Source organism: Syngnathoides biaculeatus, chromosome 13 (assembly GCF_019802595.1).
Source record: "Syngnathoides biaculeatus isolate LvHL_M chromosome 13, ASM1980259v1, whole genome shotgun sequence".
NCBI lineage: Eukaryota > Metazoa > Chordata > Actinopteri > Syngnathiformes > Syngnathidae > Syngnathoides > Syngnathoides biaculeatus.
The window spans coordinates 18222767-18242306 of NC_084652.1; the positions used below are offsets into that span (position 1 = coordinate 18222767).

Sequence of the window (19540 nt, forward strand, 5' to 3'; positions counted from 1 at the left end):
CACAAGATGGCGTAATTGGAAATCCGCCCATAGGTCAGTAGTAGCAACGTCTGCAAATAGAAAGCTAGCATTGTAGGAAGTAAGTGGATTTGGTCCATCTCCTTTGTAAAACGAAATAGTGTTCAATAAATATTGCAGTCTGTTTCTTTCATATTTCAGTGTATCTCAATACTAATAAGTTTTATAAAACAAGTACATATCTGTGAAGTACAGTACTGTATTCATCATATATATATATATATATACATATTTTTTTTTAAATTTTTTTTTTTAAGAGAACTCTATATCTACAATCTATAGATTAAAAAAATTACGTGATGAGGGAAAAGTGAGATCAGTTTTGGATTCCACACCCAAAAATTTCTTAAAAACAGCTGTCAGACCGAACTCAACTAAACTTGTCTTCCCCAGTATGCCCCGGATTTATGAGTAGAGTATTTGCACTCAATATAAATTGAATAAATGGTAGCATGTCCGATACGGTGAAGCAATTGGTAAAGCGTTGGCCTCACAGTTCTGAGTTCCCGGGTTCAATCCCAGACCTGATGTGTGGAGTTTGCATGTTCTCCCCATGCCTGCGTGGGTTTCCTCCAGGCTTTCCCAAAAAAATGCAACATTAATTGGACACTCTAAATTGCCCCTAGGTGTGATTGTGAGCGCGGGTGTTTGTCTCTATGTGCCCTGTGATTGGCTGGCAACCAGTTTAGCGTGTACCTTGCACCCTGCCCGTTGACAGCTTGGATAGGCTCCAGCACTCCCTGCAACCCTCGTGAGGCTAAGCAGTGAAGAAAATGGATGGATGGTACCATGTCTTACTCTAGATAGAACTCTATATATATATATATATATATATATATATATATATATATATGTGGAAGGGATCAAATAGTTTAAAACCCTTTTTATATGATCTCTTTTCACAGATGTTCACTTATTGCAGCTGCATCTGGGACGTATCTCATAACTGTGGGGGTTCAGAGTGGCTCCAAACCAGGTCAGCAAGAGAGGGTTAGTACATTTCAGAACGATTCAGAAACATTTAATGTTAGGCAGCCCGAGATTATCGCATACAAATCCACAACGTATAGCAATACAGGTTTTCAAATTGATGTTACGTTAACCTTCAAAATAAGTCTGTCACAGCATGGTGGTCTCAGACTGGAGGATGGACTGAGTTCTGGAAGCGCGTTGAAAGTGAACTGTGTGTTCAGAACCTTTCTTGGAGGCGAGTGTGATGCTTAAGCGTTGAGCTCGCTTCAGGCTGCAGTCCATGCACAAGCTACGCCACTTCCTCTTCAGCTCGCCTTGCACCTACAAACACGTGCACATCAACTTTTACAGAAAATACAAGCTTGGATACTTTCCCACCAGAATGTATAGGCATAAACTGCAATAAACCAGGAATTTAGAAAATTTAAGGTTGCTCTTAACTCATTCACTAACGTGGACATTCCTATTTGTCAGTTCGTATACATATATTGTATATACACTATGTTGCAGTAGGTAGTAGAAAATCTGTGTTGTGGTTGTGAGAAAAGATGATGCAGTGATGCGTGGAGTGAATGGTGAACGCCATGTAAAAATGCAAATGAAATTCAACTCGAGCCATGTGGAGTGTCGGTGTCACTCAAGATGTGTTTCTTAGTCGTGTATCTGTAACTGATTATTTTGCCATCAAAACTTCTTAGTCCTGTTTTGGTTTTATAGTTTGAGGTGTCAGAAAACAAAAAAATGGCACAAAAGTCTCTCTTCTGGTTCACATTTCTTTGAAAAAAATAGCTCATTTTCTATACTTTTGGGATGAAAAATTGTGTTTCTACTGTAACCAACGCATGCAGATTACTTGAGAAATTACAAAGATAAAAAAAGTTTCTGGTGAAAGAAAGTCTTCTTTTGTGACAGACCATAGTTTGTAGGTCTTGAAATATCAGTCAAAATGCTCTAAAACTCCGAACAATATAGGGACTCTGCTTTGAAAAGTGGAATACAGACCTCGCTGTTGAGGAAACAGTAGAGGATGGCAACCACCAGACCCTGAAACGCATCAGATGCAAAAAGTGATTTACTGTTTAAAATGATAACAAATCATCATCCATCCATCCATCCATCCATTTTCCGAGCCGCCTATCCTCATAAGGGTCACGGGAGTGGTGGAGCCTATCCCAGCTGTCATCGGGCAGGAGGCAGGGTACACCCTGAACTGGTTGCCAGTCAATCGCATGGCACATAGATACAAACAACCATTTGCAATCACAATCAGACCTAGGGGCAATTTAGAGTCTCCAATTAATGCATGTTTTTGGGATGTGAGAGGACACTGGAGTGTCAGGAGAAAACCCAGGCAGGCACGGGGAGAACATGCAAACTTCACATAGGCAAGGCCAGATTTGAACCCAGGTCCTCAAAACTGTGAGGCAGATGTGCTAAACAGCCGATCACTGTTCAGTAACACATGAGATTAAAAATTAACAGAAACTAGTTCACAAAAACAAAATAGTCAGTTTGAGCACCTGGAAAGATCCGAGGGCCAAGTCGAAAAAGATCTTGTAGTCTTCGGCTATGGATTCCGACAGCGACACAAAAACCACATAGTGGATCCCAAACAACGGAATGAGCAGGAGAGTCGACTTGGCCAACCGCCTGAAAAGTAAAACACAAAACAAACAAAAAAAACAATACAGAATTCTTATATGGATTCATCCATCCATCCATTTTCTTAGCCGCTTATCCTCACTCGGGTCACGAGGAGTGCTGGAGCCTATCCCAGCTGTCAACGGGCAGGAGGTTGGGTGCACCCTGAACTAGTTGCCGGCCAATCGCAGGGCAAATAGAGACAAACAGTCGGATTCACAATCACACCTAGGGCAATTTAGAGTTTCCAATTAATGTTGCATGTTTATTGGGATGTGGGAGGAAACCGGAGTGCCCAGAGAAAACCCACGCAGGAATGGAGAGAACGTGCAAACTCCACACATGCGGGTCTGGGATTGAAACCGGACCTCAGAACTGTGAAGCCAACGCTTTACCAGCTGAGCCACCGTGCCACCATAAAAACTTCGTTATAATTCTTAAATACATAATGATATTCGATAACCTCTGCATAAAAAAAGTCAGAATTTTAGCTGCATTAATGTTCAAATGCCAAACCTATCCAGAGCGTGCCATCTGCCCAGAGGAGAGAACACAAAAATAGATTAAGTCTGGCTACGTGAGACGAGGTACCGACCTGTATTGCAAGTGATCGCCGCCACCCAGATCGGGACACTGCAGCTTCTTCATCAAGATGCGAATGATGCGGATAAAGAGCAGGAAATTGACCTTAAAAAATCCATGAAGAAGAACCATAAGAACATATGAAGAAATGAGCCACAATAATAATAATCTGGTTCTGGAAGAGAGGAAATTGTACAGAGCAGACGCAGAATGCAGCACACGAGGTCTACTAACTAAACAGGCGTTTAGTATATTTTCATCACAGTTCTAGTTTCTACACGCAAATTTATTAATTAAGAAAAACATAATGCAAATTTGCTATAATTTTCCTCCTACCACAATCGACAGTCCAATAGGTCCATTGATGACCCAGTTAGGGATTGGGTTGTCATTCCTCTCCCAGCACCTGACAATAATAGCACACATTTAGCTCATTAAAAAAGGAGCAATTGCTTAATTACACCGACACTCTGTTTCAGATCAAGTGTGCAACGACGTGAGGCATCACACCACAACATTCAGAAAAAAAAGCATGCAGAAAAGTAGTCACAGATCATGCTCCCCTGAAACAGCACCTTGAAAAAGGGTCCCCTTCAAAAATAATTAGTCAAGAAGGGCAAGGGGGGGATGCTACCAGAGCTGAAGGACAGCCATGATCCCCAAGAAGGCCAAGGGCCCTGGGACAGTTATTATTCCCCCCACCTCCTCTCCTGGAATTGGCTACTGTGGGCTGTCACTCACCCTGTGTCCTCCAGATAAATCCTCATCAGCATCCATGTGAGCACGATGACGCTTGGGATTCCTGCATCGAATATGGATCAAATATCTCACTGCTTTGGATCATTTCAATGCAAATAAAGCAATAATACAGTGTAGAGCAGCACCTTCACTTATGAGTTTAATTCACTGAGTGAGTGACTAAGCTCCTTACTCAATTAAAAAAGAAAATAAGTATTTCAGCACCCTGCTATATTGCAAGTTCTCCCACTTAGAAATCATGGAAGGGTCTGAAATTTTCATCGTAGGAGCATGTCCACTGTGAGAGAGATAATCTAAAAAAAAATCCAGAAATTACAATGTATAATTTTTTAACGATTCATTTGCGTGATACAGCTGCAAATAAGTATTTGAACATCTGTCAATCAGCTAGAATACTGACCCTTAAAGACCTGTTAGTCCGTCTTTAAAAGTCCACCACCACTCTAAGTATTATCCTGAATCAGATGCACCTGTGTGACGCCGTTAGCTGCATAAAGACACTTGTCCACAAAATACAATCAGTAAGACTCAAACTTGTAACATGGCCAAGACCAAAGAGGTGTCCAAAGACACCAGAGACAAAATTGTACAACTCCACACAGCTGGAAAGGGCTCCGGAGAAATTGCCAAGCAGCTTGGTGAAAAAAGGTCTACTGTTGGAGAAATCATTAGGAAATGGAAGAAGCTAAACATTGCTGTCAATATAAAATCGGAGTGAAGCCCCATGCAAGATATCAATGAATGATGAGTTTCATTCCAAGAACACCATCCCTACTGTGAACCATGGGGGTGGTAGCATCATGCTTTGGGGGTATTTTTCTGCACATGTGATTTCTGTATTTTTCTTTTTAGATTATCTCCATCACAGTGGACATGCACCTACGATGACAATTTCAGACCCCTCCATGATTTCTAAGTGGGAGAATCTGCAATATAGCAGGGTGTTCAAATACTTACTTTCTTTACTGTACATGAAATTGATTTTCCCCATAGGCGACACAGTGGAGCAGCTGGAAAGCGTTGGCCTCACAGTTCTGAGGACCAGGGTTCAATCCCAGCTCTCCCTGTGTGGAGTTTGCATGTTCTCCCCGTGCCTGCAACGGGTTTTCTCCAGGCAGTCCGGTTTCCCCCAAAAACACGCAATATTAACTGGACACTCTAAATTGCCTCTAGGTGTGATTGTGAGTACGGCTGTTTGTCTCGATGTGCCCTGTGATTGGCGGGTAACCAGTTCAGGGTGTACCGTAACTCTTGCCCAAAGATAGGTGGGGTTGGCTCCAGCACTCCCTGCGACCCTTGTGAGGATGAGCAGCTAAGAAAATGGATGGATGGATGGATGGATGGATGGATGGATGGATGGGCATTATTGGTCGTGTTTCACCATTTATTCAACAAAACAATTATTTTGGGGTGGAAATAACGCCACGCTTTTAATTGGAAATTCCTTATTATATACATGGAGACAGGAGCAGCGATATTATTAGTCGTTCTTCTCAGAGGTTAAAAAATAATATAGCGGACCCATGCACATTCATGGTTTTGCATCTGCACAGCCCCGAACCAAGTGAGAAAATACAATAATAATGGACAATGATGGACGAGTGATGTCACACATTCAGCTCATCAGAAAATAGATGGATGGATGATTGGTATTTGCAAATTCAATAATTTACTGCTTTTGGGGTGGAACCTGCGCAGAAAGGTAAGTTGATATTTGTGTTATGAGTGTTTTCTTTTAAAAGTGTGTTCATGGAACAAATTCTACTCGTATCTCAAGACATCACCGTACCAAAGTGATCATTAAAAAAGGAAAAAAATTGGGATCAAGGGACAGAGCCAAGATAGCACAACTGTCTTGAAAATTTGTGATTTCGTCTTGTGCGATTGTGTTCCAAAGCATTTGAGTGTAGGTGACTCTAAATTGTCCCTAGGTGTGATTGTGAGTGTGGCTGTTTGTCTCGATGTGCTCTGTGATTGGCTGGCAACCATTTCAGGGTGTACCCCGCCTCCTGCCCGTTGACAGCTTGGATAGGCTCCAGCACTCCCGCAACCCTTGTGAGGATAAGCGGCTAAGAAAATGGATGGACTGTCCCCATACTCGTTAACCACCCGAGGGGAGTATAATACACCCATCCGCCCATGTTCTGTATTGCTTTTCCACACTAGGCTCACAGGCATGCTGGAGCCCATCCCACACTCTGAATTGGTCGCCAGTCAATCGCAGAGCACGTGGAAACAACCATTTGCATTCACATTAACACCTTCAGGGAATTTAGAGCCTTCAATCAACCTGCCACGCATGTTTTTGGGATGGGTGAGGAAACTGGAGTACCCAGAGAAAACCCATGCAGGCACGAAGAGAACATATAAACTCCACACAGGCAGGTCCGGGATTTAAAGCCTAACATATAGATAAAAGAAGATGATCATAACTTCTCAGTAAGGAAAAATTATCTTAGTTGTTCTTTGCAGAGGTTTAAGAAAATTGGCCTTGGAATATTACATATATTATGTTATATTACCCGCGTACATGTGTCGCTTTACCATTTGTGTTCAAGGAATCCTTGCTCGCAGGGTTATAACATAATTCTATTTGTTAGCCTGTCAGTGGGGTTTCCCATTGTGCGTTAGCATTAAGCTATCAAAATTTAAAGCAATGTAGGAGTGCCAATAATCAACTTGAATCCTATTTTCAAAGAATTTTTCACTATCGGCCTAATTGTTGCTTGTTGTGAAGTTTGCTGGCATTATACAATACTCTTATCTAGAGTTTTTGCTTGCAAATATTGTTCGAACAGCGGCTTGTATCTTGAAACACTTGTATTTTAAGGCACCACTGTAATGTGGATAGCTATTGTAATGTGGTTAGATACAGTAATATGAGATTTTGTAATTCAATTAGATAAATTAATGTGACTACACTGTGTAAAGTAATGTGATTAAATGAAGTTATGTGGTTAGATACAGGAATGTGGATTACCCCATCCGATGAGCATGTAGAGCATAAAGTGTGTGTTCTGCGAAAACATGGCTACTAGGACGGTGTGGAGGTACAAGGCTTCTACCAGCAGCCAGAAGAAGTTGGCCATGATGAAATACTGCAACAACACCAAGCTGGCGCGACACACCACCTGACATGCGCACACACACCCACACGCACACCCACACACACACACACACACACACACACACACACACACACACACACACACATCGTTAATGAGGCTATGATGCTTATCCGTTTCAACACTCATCAGAAGACGGCTCAGCCTTCCCCGTTGGAGGATTTCACAATCCACCAAGAACACTTTCGAGATTAGTCTTTGCTACAAAGAGGAAAGACGCAAATGAGCAAGCAAAGCAGTGTCTGAGTTACTCTTTCTAATGAGTGAACCAAATGAAGCACCTCACCAGCGAGGGCTGCGCAGAGCAGTGCGCCGCCTGGCCGAACAGGAAGTGGTCCTTCACCAGCACAGCGCCCGCCCGCAGAATGAAAGACAGGAAAAGGTTGAGGTGGATGGAATTCCTAGTGCAGTGCAGCTTCCTGTGCGCCAAATTACAGCTGTCATCGTTACAGTACATGCTGCCATGGGATACTAATTTCAATTGTTTCACAACCATGCCAAACACACTCTTATCTCAAGTCATCTTTCCCCATTGAAATTAATAGAAACGTTATTAATGTGTTTGAGACTCTTCCCAAAAACTCAGCATTTTGGTAATGTGTTTTTTCAGTGAGAAATATAGCACTCTCTTTTATTAATTCCAATTTTATGTCATTTGTAAAAACAATAATGACATATTGACTGTATATAGAATGTAATTGATTACATTTTTTTCCTTTTTTTGTCCTGCATTCAAGGGACATTGTCCTTTGCGCATCTTCTGCTATGCGCACTTTGGCCACCCGAGGGGAGTGCAATACAAACGTATGGCTTCGGTAAAATGAACTAATTTTAGTTTTTCTTTGCAAGGATAAAGAATATATGCCTGTGCGTCTTGTGATGTCTGTTGAAGTGTTGCTCAACGTTTCGTGTTCAAATATCCCTCGCTTGAAGAGTTCTACAACCGTGACTATCTGTGCAAATCGTTAGCGTGTAACTTGCCTTTTATATTTTATGTTTGCATGAATCTAGCAGGGCATTCTTAAGGCAACTTTGTTTGGTTATACATACAAAACATGTATTTGTCTTCGATTTATGTTTGGATTGATAGTACTGTATGCTTCATCTGGGAGGAGCAGTAAACATCTTGTAGCCTCTTTTTTTGAACAAAAAACATTGCTGTGAAATGAGTTCACTGTCACCATACAGCGTTGTATCTCAAATCATTCAATATTTCCATTAAAAAAAATCCCCTCAATAACTTATTTTCCCTTCCCCAGCAAACCTGCTCAACACTTGAAGCAACACACACCCACGCACTGAAAATACACTATTTATACACAAACAGGAAGTGAGAAGCCTATCATAGGGCCTCTGTTAATCTCTCGTAATATGAGGCAGGTTTACCTCAGGGTGTCAAACTAAGGACAACTTTGAGATTTCAGAGGCTGTTTTGCAAACGGCAGCCTCTTTTCATTTCCTACACAATCAAATGTTCATCTCTCTTTTCCTAATCCTGCGTGAAAATAATGGATGAGTGATGTCACACATTCAGCTCATCACTGTGATCTCCTTCAACACAAGAATCTGGATTTGGCTTCCTTCCAGAAATACTACATATGGAAAATATGCAAATGAATCATCAGGAGTAAGATGTGACAACTAAATTTAAATAGTTTTTCTTATCAAGATATTTGGGGCAATTGGATGCTTGGAGGGTCCATGTGGCTCAATACTTTGAGCTAAAATGTAAATTTTCTTCACTAAGTGTATGTGCGCCGATATATTTGTCAAGCTTTGCATTTTCCTGACCTTCTGTTGGTGTCCCATAACTTTTATCTGGATTTTCTGTACTTTTTTTCCTGCCAACGTCGCAAAACAAGTCAAATTTTCACCTAATCACTCCCGGTTTTGCCCCAAAAGTTTTTGGGAAGGTAAATTCTTCACATGTCCAATTTTTCTTCACTTATGTGTCCTAATATTGTTCTTCACTTACTGTTGATGCTGCAAAAACTGTGGTCCACGTTTTCTTCTCACTTCCTGTAAGCGTCCCAATCCTTTTGTCATTTGTTTGAAACAGCTTACAAAGCTCATCTGCACCCTCTGCTGTGAAGGAGGACAATGAAAAGTTTTTGTCTCACCTGAAGAAGCAAAGGACAGCACTCCCGGTGGTGAGAAAGATAAGGGACAGGCTGTGACCCAGCGTGTACAATGTCTGCACCAGCACGTAGAAGACCAGCTGAAATCACACACACTCTCTTACAAAATGTTACAAAGGTGTGAACAATATTAAAGGGGAAATCCAGAGCTTTGCATGAACAGTGTATCCAATAGGTCATGTAATATGTACTCTATTTTGACAATGTGATGTTCAATCCTCTCTCATTCATTAGTGTTTTGAGAAGGTTTTTATCGACAATTACGAATTTTCAGCGGCGCTGCCGTTTTCGCGAGTCACATGATCTACGTGGGCATATGTGATGTGTACCATGCTGTTTCAAACGCTGGATTACATGGGACACCATTTATGCCCAGCGCTGATTTCTCTGATTTATCCTCATGTGATAAAGAAATATTAGTATCGGTTGATCGGGAAGACGGAGGAATGCTTCCATACAGATTTGAACCTGTGAGTCTAAATGTTGAATATCTGGATTGTTCTTGGGTGGAATGATGCGGAGTCTGACTACTCGGAGGCCTACGCGCGGGAACTAAGTGTGTAAACAAAGGCCCCCGGAGCTCCGGGCCGGCAGCCGCGGATGGTTCTTCAGACAGGAATGACGCAGAATCTGATGACCGAGCTCCAGCGGCGAAGCTTGGCTAAAGGTCTCAGTCGACGCCAAAGTTCGGCTAACGGCCTCCCCGGACGCCGAAGCCTGGCTAAAAGCCTCTACCGCTGCCAAAGCTCGGCTAACGGCCTCCCCGGACGTTGAAGCTCAGCTCGCGGCCCGCCACCGGAGCTCGCGGCTCGCCTTCGGCGGTGGCGGAGGCCTTTAACAGAGCTTCAGTGGTGGTGAAGGCCTTTACCAGATTTTTAGTGGTGGCGGAGGCCTTCAGCCTAGCTTCGGCGATAACGGCCTCCGCTACCTGGAAGCTCGCCTTGCGGCCCGCCGCCGGAGCTTGCTCGTCAGACTCCGCGTCATTTCCGCCCGAAGAACCGTTCATGTCTGCCGGCCCGGAGGTCTGGGGGCCTTTGTTTAGGCACTTATGTAGGCCTCCGAGTAGTCTGACTCCACGTCATTTCGTCCGAAGAACCATCCAAAGATTCAACATTAATTACAGCCACAGGTTCAAATCTGTATGGAAGTATTCCTCTGTCTTCCCAATCAACCGATACTGCTATTTCTTCATCAGATGAGAATGAATCAGAGAAATCAGTGCTGGGCATAATAGTGTCCCATGTAATTGAGCCTTTGTTGCGACATGGTACACGTCACTCGCGAAAATGGCAGTGCCCCTGAAAATTCGTAGTTGTCGATAAAAATCTTCTCAAAACACTATTAAATAAGAGAGGATTTAACATCACATTGTCAAAATAGGGTACATATTACACGGCCAATTAGATACATTGTTAATGCAAAGCAGTGGATTTCCCCTTTAAATCTGATGCCAAAACCAATTATTGTATGATAGTAGTAGTGGTTATGGCAAGAGTGGTCATAGCAACATTGCTAAAATAACTGCGAAAATGACAACAATGGTGCTCACAACTATGCTACGCTAACCAAGCTAAGTAGCTGCAAGCTATGGTCACAATGTTTGTGTCAGCCGAAAACATTTTCAAGTGATGTGCTGACTGTCTTTTGGATACTACATTAGCTTAGCATCGCAATTGGGTTTGTGGATCGAAACTTGTGCTCCTCTCCCTTGTGTGAGTATCACAATGTAGTAATTCCTTCAGTTAAGTGAACAAACACAAGGGTGAATTCATGACAACACATCAGTGACCCCAACTGAACTGAATTGAACCCAGAACTGTGTCAGGGAGCTGCAATTAGTAGAGAAGGAAGTCTTGTCCAAAAAAAACAACAATACGATGATGCCGCTTCTTGAGCAAATGTTTGCCAATGCATTATTCATCCATCCATTTTCCATCCTGCTTATCCTCACTAGGGTCACGGGTGAGGTGGTGCCTATCCCAGCTGAATTTGGGCAAAAGACGCGCTACACCGTGAGTTGGTTGCCAGCTAGTTGCAGGACACATACAATATAAATAAACAACCATTCACACTGAAGTTCACAGCTACGGGCAATTTAGAGTCTTCAATAAACCTATTGTGCATGTTTTGGGGATGTGGGAGGAAACCGGAATACCCGGAGAAAACCCACGCAGGCATGGGGAGAACATGCAAACTCCACACATGGAGGGCTGGGATTGAACCCTGGTCCTCTAAACTGTGAGGCCAACACTTTCCAGCTGCTCTACCATGCCACCAGGTTTTGTTATTCTCGACAAAATATGTCAGGCCCAATCAGGGAAATCCCCTCTGATAGTAAATCGTTTCAATATTGTCATCTGATTTGAGGCTACTCTCAAATGTGCAGTGTCAACTGAGCATTTTGATTCAATGAAGTCATTTACCAGCTAAAGTCAATGAAGTCCCTGAACGCACCTTGTCCTGATTAGTGTTCGAACCACACGCACTGGTTATGTTAGGGTACACCTCGGACCATCCGGATGTAGTGCACTTCCTGCTGATGTTCCCTGCACGAGGTGTTGATAATGAAAAGAAGAAGGAGCAGGATGACGAGGAGGTGCCGGTCCTGGTCGGACTTTACCGTTGGTGCCAAAAACTGTGGTGAGGAAGCGCGGACAAGGTATGGTGGCAGTCTGGCCAATCTCGGTGTGTTCCCAGCACGTGATGTTATCCCAGGTGCCTTTGCAGCCTCCTTCTGATCGTACAAAACCAATCAGACAACGATTGACAACCAATTCGAATCACCTACACTCAAATGCTTTGAAACACAATCACACAAGACGAAATCACACATTTTCAAGACAGTTGTGCTATCTTGGCTCTGTCCCTTGATCCCAAATGTTTTCCTTTTTTAAATATCACTTTGGTATGGTGATGTCTTGAGAAACGAGAAGAATTTGTTCCATGAACACACTTTTAAGTGAAAACACTCATAACACAAATATCAATTTACCTTTCTGCACAGTTTCCGCCCCAAAAGCAGTAAATTATTGAATTTGCAAATACCAATAATCCATCCATCTATTTTCTGTCCAACTTATCCTCACTTGGTCCGGGGCTGTGCAGATGCAAAACCATGAATGTGCATGGGTCCTCTATATTATTTTTTAACCTCTGAGAAGAACGACTAATATTATTGCTGCTCCTGTGTCCATGTACATAATAAGGAATTTTCAATTAAAAGCATGGCGTTATTTCCACCCCAAAATGAATCATTTTTTTGTTGAATAAATGGTGAAACATGACCAATAATGCCCATCCATCCATCCATCCATCCATCCATCCATCCATCCATCCATTTTCTTAGCTGCTCATCCTCACAAGGGTCGCAGGGAGTGCTGGAGCCAACCCCACCTATCTTTGCGCAAGAGGTACAGTACACCCTGAACTGGTTGCCAGCCAATTGCAGGGCACATGGAGACAAACAGCCACACTCACAATCACACCTCGGGGCAATTTAGAGTGTCCAATTAATATTGCATGTTTTGGGGATGTGGGAGGAAACCGGAGTGCCCAGAGAAAACCCATGCAGGCACGGGGAGAACATGCAAAATGCATACAGGCGGTGCCGGGATTGAACCCACCTCCTCAGAACTGTGAGCCCAGCGCTTTACCGGCTGATCCACCGTACAGCCCACTACCAATAATGTTTTCAACAAGAAACACGTTAGTTAAAAAAAATGTTTTGTATTTTTTTTCTCCTGAATACACAATTAGGTGTAACTGTGGGTGCTGGAACACAAATATGCGGGGTCTGTGGTATTTCTTTTTATTCATCATGTTTTTATTTTGTTTCTTCATTGCTTTTCATGCATTATGCACACTATTTTATGATTTCATTTTCATATTGTCCTTGTTTGTGCTTTCCTTCCCTTTTCTTTGTGTCACATCAATGCGCAACATTCCAATTTTTTTGTGTACTCCAATGACAAAAAGGCTTTTCTGCTCTAATCTATTCTATTGTAATGTGCAATATACTCTTAGTATTCATGCAACGGTATCGTGTTTATCAGTGAGTCACTGAGTGGATGACTCAGTGACATTAATGATCCCAAATTCCCAATCATTCATCTTGAAATGAATCCCAGCAGAGACATTCTTGGATTTATATCATAAATCATCTAATAGGAGTACTGATACATAAGTAAGTAAGTAAATAAATAAATAAACAAACAAATAAATAAATAGGTGCCTTCAATTTGCAAAAGCCAATTTAACGTCTGGGGAGAGCACACACAGATTACTAGGAACAGATTACATTTCAAACTGAACATTGCTCAGATTATATCCCTCCCTCTAGCAGAATAATGCCAAATAATCAGCAGTCGCACAAAGAGGCATACTTTTTGGATATTGTGAGAATCTTGTCAATCAGTGTATGCACTGTCATCAATTTCAAGCTGCTCATGTCCAAAATGTGAACCCGGTTATAGTTGTTCGTACCTTTGTGTGCCGCTTGTCTCGCTTCCTCCTTGAGTCTCTTTACACACTCAGTGTGATCTTTCTCCACCTCCACAAGGAAGTTGCAAGTGGGGTGGTGTCCACAAGCCTGTTGTGGGGTAGGGTGGGGGCACCACAAATAATCAACATCAGAATTGGATTATTGTGCTGAAAAAAATGATAATGTGGAACAGATGGAAGGAAAATCAACTTTAACATCACAGTTTCATGCGTTGTGTGCATCACGTGCATTTGTGTGTTTGTGCATTTCTACAATGAATTTAATTAAATGTTTGTATTTTAAAACATTGAAAATATTACTTTATACATTTTTAAATGTTTTGTTTTTATTCAATGTACTCAAATTAGTTTTTGTGCCTTTCGACTGACCAGCGACCAGTTCAGGGTGTAGTTTGCCTTTCGCTCAATGTCAGCTGCAATAGGCTCTGGCACTCACGCAACCCTTATGAGGATGAGTGGCTTGAAAAATGGACCAAATAGTTAAAAAAAAATTGTAAAAGAAACCCCCACATGTAAAATCCTTGGTAAAAATATATCATCTAAATATATATATATTGTCCCCTTATTCCTTAACTTGAAAAGGCGCAAACCAGATATTTTTGAAACATTTTTGGTTATAAAAATGAATATGACATTTTAAAAAAGGAATTCCCCTTTTCAAAAGTCGTATTTAATATTCTAAAAATTGTACAGATTTCAAGGTTTTTTTATTTCCTTTGTAAAGATAAAGAAATTATACATTTTGAAATTTTATATTTGTAATGTTTTTATTACAAATTGTATAAATTCCACATTTCTTGGGCTCCAGCATGCCAGTGACCCGAGTGAGCATAAGCAATGCAGAAATTGGATGACTTGATGGATTTTAAAAGATTTGATCAAATAAAAATCTGTTTCTTGTATTTTTTGGGAGATGGCGGCATACATTTATAAGATAGGAAGCTTTTTTTCCATTTTCCTTGATATCTACTATGTGTAATGACTGGACAGTTTTGTGAGAACAAATGTCATGTCCTTGTCCCGGAGTCCTGCATTTGGGTCCAGCCCCGCACCAGAGGTTTGTGACAGAATATAATATAATACACCACAAACACACGCACACACACATGGCATCATAGTAATTGGTTGTTATGTATGTCTAACCTTGAGAGTTGAAAGAAAAATTGTTGCCATGGTGACAATCATAAATCCACTCATGACTCACTCAGCCTACACTAGTTATTGTTAGACAAGGAAAGTTCATAAGTCTTGAAGTTACACGTCAGTGAATGTCTGGAATATTTGATTATTATTACTCATTGACTTGTATCATCCCTAACCCTTGCTTGAAACCCTAATTTGAAACCCAATCCTTGTTTAAAACCCTAGCCCATGTCCTGAAACCCTTATCTGAGACCATACACTTGGCTTGACATCCATGTTTGAAACCCTACCCTGAAGGCGGACAACCGACATTTGCCTGGCTTTTCTCTGGGAACTCTGGCAAACATGCGAATTCCACACAGAAAAGCCCGAACCCGAATTTGAACAACCAACCTTGGAACTGTGAATCAGATGTGCTTGAACACTTGTTCGTCGTGCCGCCAGAAACGTCAGGGTGACACGAGAATCGATTTGACCAAGTGTAATTTCCCATTTTGTGGCGAAAATGCTTGTGTGGTTCATGCTGCGAATCTTGATGAGATGCCGCTTGCACGCACACACACAAACACACACACACACACACACACAAACAGAGTGATTGATGTCATCAGGGAAGTACTTTCACATCTTGTTGTGCGGCTGTCAACAACATGAAATGAAATGCTGCCTGCTGGAACCATTTTTGTGTTTTGTATCTCACTTTTCCTATTTTTAGAATCAACCATGCTTTATTCAGTCTTACCATCGCTTGTCAACTACTCACTTTTGATACCACAATGGTGTATCGATGTCCAGTGACCAAACTAACAAATTTTTGAAGGGATGAGCTGTCACCTGGTCAATTTTCTACTTTAATTACATATTAATACTGCATAAATACATATTGTACTATAATACTCACAGGAAAAGAATTCATTCTTTCAGCAAAGAACGAGTAATATTACGGCACCTTACTAAAGAGTTGTGACTGTCTGCATAAGCATCTGTATATACGTGTTTTATTGGTGTTGTGTGTTTTATTTTATTCATTTACATGTTCTTCTCGTGCATCTGTGGGTTTTCTCCAGGCACTCCGGTTTCCTCCCGCATTCCAAAAAGATGCATGTTAAGTTGACTAAAGATTCTAAATTTCCTGTCGGCGTGAATGTGAGTATGAGTGGTTGTTTGTTTATATGTGCCCTGCGATTCGCTGGCGACCAGTTCCGGCCTGTTTCTCAAAAATAGCTGTGACATGCTCCAGCACACCCACGACGCTGGCATCTCTTGTGAGGATAAGTGGTACAGAAAATGGATGGATAAATGTTTTATTGCATCCAGGTGGCCAAGGTACACACACTAGATGGAGCATCCATCCATTTTCCAAGATGACTATCCTCACAAGGGTCGAGTGTACATCTAGACAATCAGCGACCCAGTTGGACCAGCACAAAGTTAATTGAATTGAAGCAAAAAGTATGGCAAAACTGTTTTTGCCTCCCCTGCTCAGAACCTGAGAAGTGTTCTGTTATTGGACTTCTGTGCTCATCACAGATTCTCCAAAGTAAACGACGCGTGCAGTGGTGCAGACTTTATATCATTCCATTTTGGCAAATTACTGTAAATATTAGAAACGGTGCACTTGTAAAAGCTCAATCATACATATCCTGAAAAGTGTCAATCCAAAGAAATTGATCATAGCTGTCTTAATAAAACCCTGAATTGTAGTTGGTGTACCCAATGAACTGACCGATTAATGTATTTTTTTGGTTCACAGGTTGTATGCAATAATTATTATATTTCGTTTTTTCCAGGCTTCCGTTCAAGAGTCATAATGCTGTATTCTCAAGACTAGGACGACAGAAAATCCAACTAGCAGTAAACTCACCATCAGCAAAGACGCGGAGAAAAACGTCAGAAACAAAATAAAACTTTGCATCTTTGCTCTTTAGTCCAGACAGGCAATGTGGGTAACCATTAAATGTAATTAATATTTTTTAGTCTAAAAAGGTGTTTTCAATTTGTATCCTACAAAAACTCAAAGAGGTCCAGTGGGATAAGGACTTAGACGTCTTTCCATGCAGCGGAACCTGCACGCAAGATGCAGGTGTCAATTTTCGAAAATGAGCTAAAACACTTCTTGTTTGACCTTTCAAAATAAAACTGTAATCGGAAGTAACCATTGTTTAGTTATCTGAAAATATATTTAACGGAAATACACGTTATTACAGTAGCTTGAGATATGAGTTTAATTGATTCTGTAATGAGGCATGTAACTATGAACACGTGTCTTAATTCATGTTTCCCTAATAAAATGGGTAGAAAAGGCAGACTCTGATCCAGACTCTCAAAAGTTGTAACACTTTTTAAAAAAAAAGTACTAATAATAGCATCCTAATTGTCCAAACCCCACTAACAATGAAGTTGGTACGCTGTGTTTTTCCCAACCAGTGTGTTGTGAGAGCTCTTGTGGTGTGCTGTGGGAAAATATCAAATTTCCCTTAAATGGTCAATGTATCATTTATTTACAACAAAAAAAATACATTTGTTCATCGATCAATGGCAGTGCCGTGAAACGATAGAAAGACAGAACAAATAAATGCTTTAATATTAGATAGGAGAAAGTGTATAATTAACCTATGTGTCCACTTTTTGTAACTATTTTGTTTGTGTGTGTCATGACCAGACCACAACACGGAATTGAACTCATATACATGACTCGGCAGACTCAGGAGCAGATCGGGAAGTGTCTTTATTTAGTCTGATGTCAAAAGACCAACAGGTAGTCCACGGAGGCAGCAGTAATATAACCGGCAGGCATAAAAGGCAGGTCAGGAGGAAGGTGGAGGTCGGTACACGAGAGAGCAAAAATATGCAAAAATTCTCTTCATTTTGAATTGATGTCTGCAACATGATCCAAAAAAGTGAGGATAGGGACATGTTTACCACCGTGTTACATCACCTTTCCTTTTAACAACAATCAAGAAGCATTTGGGAAGTCAGAAGACTAATCGTTGAAGCTTTGTGGGTGGAAATCTTTCCTATTCTTGCTTCATGTACAATATAAGCTGTTCAACAGTCCAGGGTCTCTGTTGTCAATTTTTTCTTCATAATGTGCGACACATTTCCAATGGGAGACAGGCCTAGATCGCTGGTGGGTTAGTGTAGTGCTCACATTTTTTTACAACCAAGCCACTCTGTTGTCCACTCAAGTCAAGTTTATTTGTATAACCCTTAATCACAAAAGACAACATCCCCTAATGTAAACCATCCAAAGGTGGGTTAAATGACAATCTTGGAAGCATTGGACGTCAAGTGGGCAACATTTATCACATAATATGTTGCTACACAATATTCATTACAATGGAAAGATACTGTATGTTTATTAAGGTGCCACAGGGTAGACATCTTTGGTGGTTCTGCTTTAGTACCTGTCCCAGTTGGTTAAAGCAGAATACTACAAGAGTACCAGAGCACCGATAGAAAATGTTCATTGGCCTGCTTACTGTAATGTGCAGAATGTGGCTTCGCATTGTCTTGCTGAAATAAATAAGAATGTCCCTGAAAGAAATGTTGCTTGGATGGCAGCATATATGTCTCCAAAACCTTTATGCACCTTTCAGCATTCATAGTGCCTTCAAAGATGTGGAAGATACCAATGCCATTGCTCCGAACACACCCCCATACCATCACAGATTGTGGCTTTTTAACTTTGCATTGATAACTATCCGAATGAAACTTTTACTCTTTGGCCCAGAAGACAGGACCTCCGTGATTTCCAGATAAAAATATGAAAAGTGGACTTGTCAGATGAGAATACAATTTTTCACTTCGCGTCTGTCCTAGTTTTTTTTAAATATGTTCCAGGCATTAAATTCCAAATGAAACAGCATTGCAAAAACAAACAACAACAAAAAATGCAAAACAAAAGAAGCAATTATCAATTTGATCTTTAAATATTTTGCCTTGGTCACTGATGCTCTAGTGGTACATTCACCTGATTTCAGTGCAGGCGGCATGGGTTCAGTTCCTACTCGCTGTCTGTGAATGTGAGTGAAAATGGTTGTCCATGCTATAGAGCTTGTGCATCTCTGAAGAATTCCTACCTGAAATGAAATGATCGCTACACAGTCGTGTGGATTTGATTGCGCACCATTCATAATGTTTAATTGCCAAAATCCATCGGTCTTTTCTGTTCTTTTCAGATGGTATTCTCTGGAATGATCTTTTTGCATGTCTCGTCTGTTGTAACAAAAAACAGCACAACAAGTCTCGGGCATTGTGAATTTTCTGCTCCGGTTCAATGTCCCCCATACTGTCGAGCAGCTCTTTTTGACTGGCAATACGGCGCCGTGAAAATGGTGATGTCACGCGCACAAGCTCTATATGTGCCCTGTGACTGACTGCTGACTAGTGTACGGTGGAGTTCGCAATTTTCTTGAAGTTGACTGGGATTAACTCCAGCATCCCGTGAGTCTGAATAGGATATGTGGGATTGAGAATGGATGGATGTACATCATGTCTTTGTCATGTATTCACCCGAATATAGGTTGAAAAGTATTTGCAGACCAGTGTATTCTGTTTTTATTTGTTTTACATAACATCCCTTGTGGAAGGGTGGAAAACTGTTTAGAGAGTATGCCTCACATTTCTGAGGACCAGGGTTCAAATCCCGGCCCAGCCTGT

General features: G+C 41.3%; 1 protein-coding gene across 1 annotated transcript; it reads right to left on the reverse strand.

The window, feature by feature from the left end:
• Positions 1–1006: 1006 nt before the first annotated feature.
• Positions 1007–16793, reverse strand: vipr2 (vasoactive intestinal peptide receptor 2). The gene is made up of 13 exons (XM_061840133.1): positions 16743–16793; positions 13718–13823; positions 11856–11969; positions 11690–11781; positions 9218–9315; positions 7384–7516; positions 6953–7103; positions 3955–4015; positions 3550–3619; positions 3227–3318; positions 2511–2640; positions 1993–2034; positions 1007–1311 (listed from the first exon to the last, which is right to left on the reverse strand). Exons 1-13 carry the CDS (start codon positions 16791–16793, stop codon positions 1138–1140), a joined length of 1314 nt encoding a protein of 437 aa, XP_061696117.1. The 3' UTR covers positions 1007–1137.
• Positions 16794–19540: the final 2747 nt, after the last annotated feature.

Bases quoted from the DNA above. Each gene is read 5' to 3' on its own strand.
- vipr2 (XM_061840133.1), bottom strand. From the start codon at position 16,793: ATGCAAAGTTTTATTTTGTTTCTGACGTTTTTCTCCGCGTCTTTGCTG. The intron at 9,316-11,689 runs GTGCGTTCAGGG...GTGTGATTTCAG, and splicing joins CGAACACTAATCAGGACAAG to CTGGTCTTCTACGTGCTGGT. The intron at 3,620-3,954 runs GTGAGTGACAGC...TATTATTGTCAG, and splicing joins ATTTATCTGGAGGACACAGG to GTGCTGGGAGAGGAATGACA.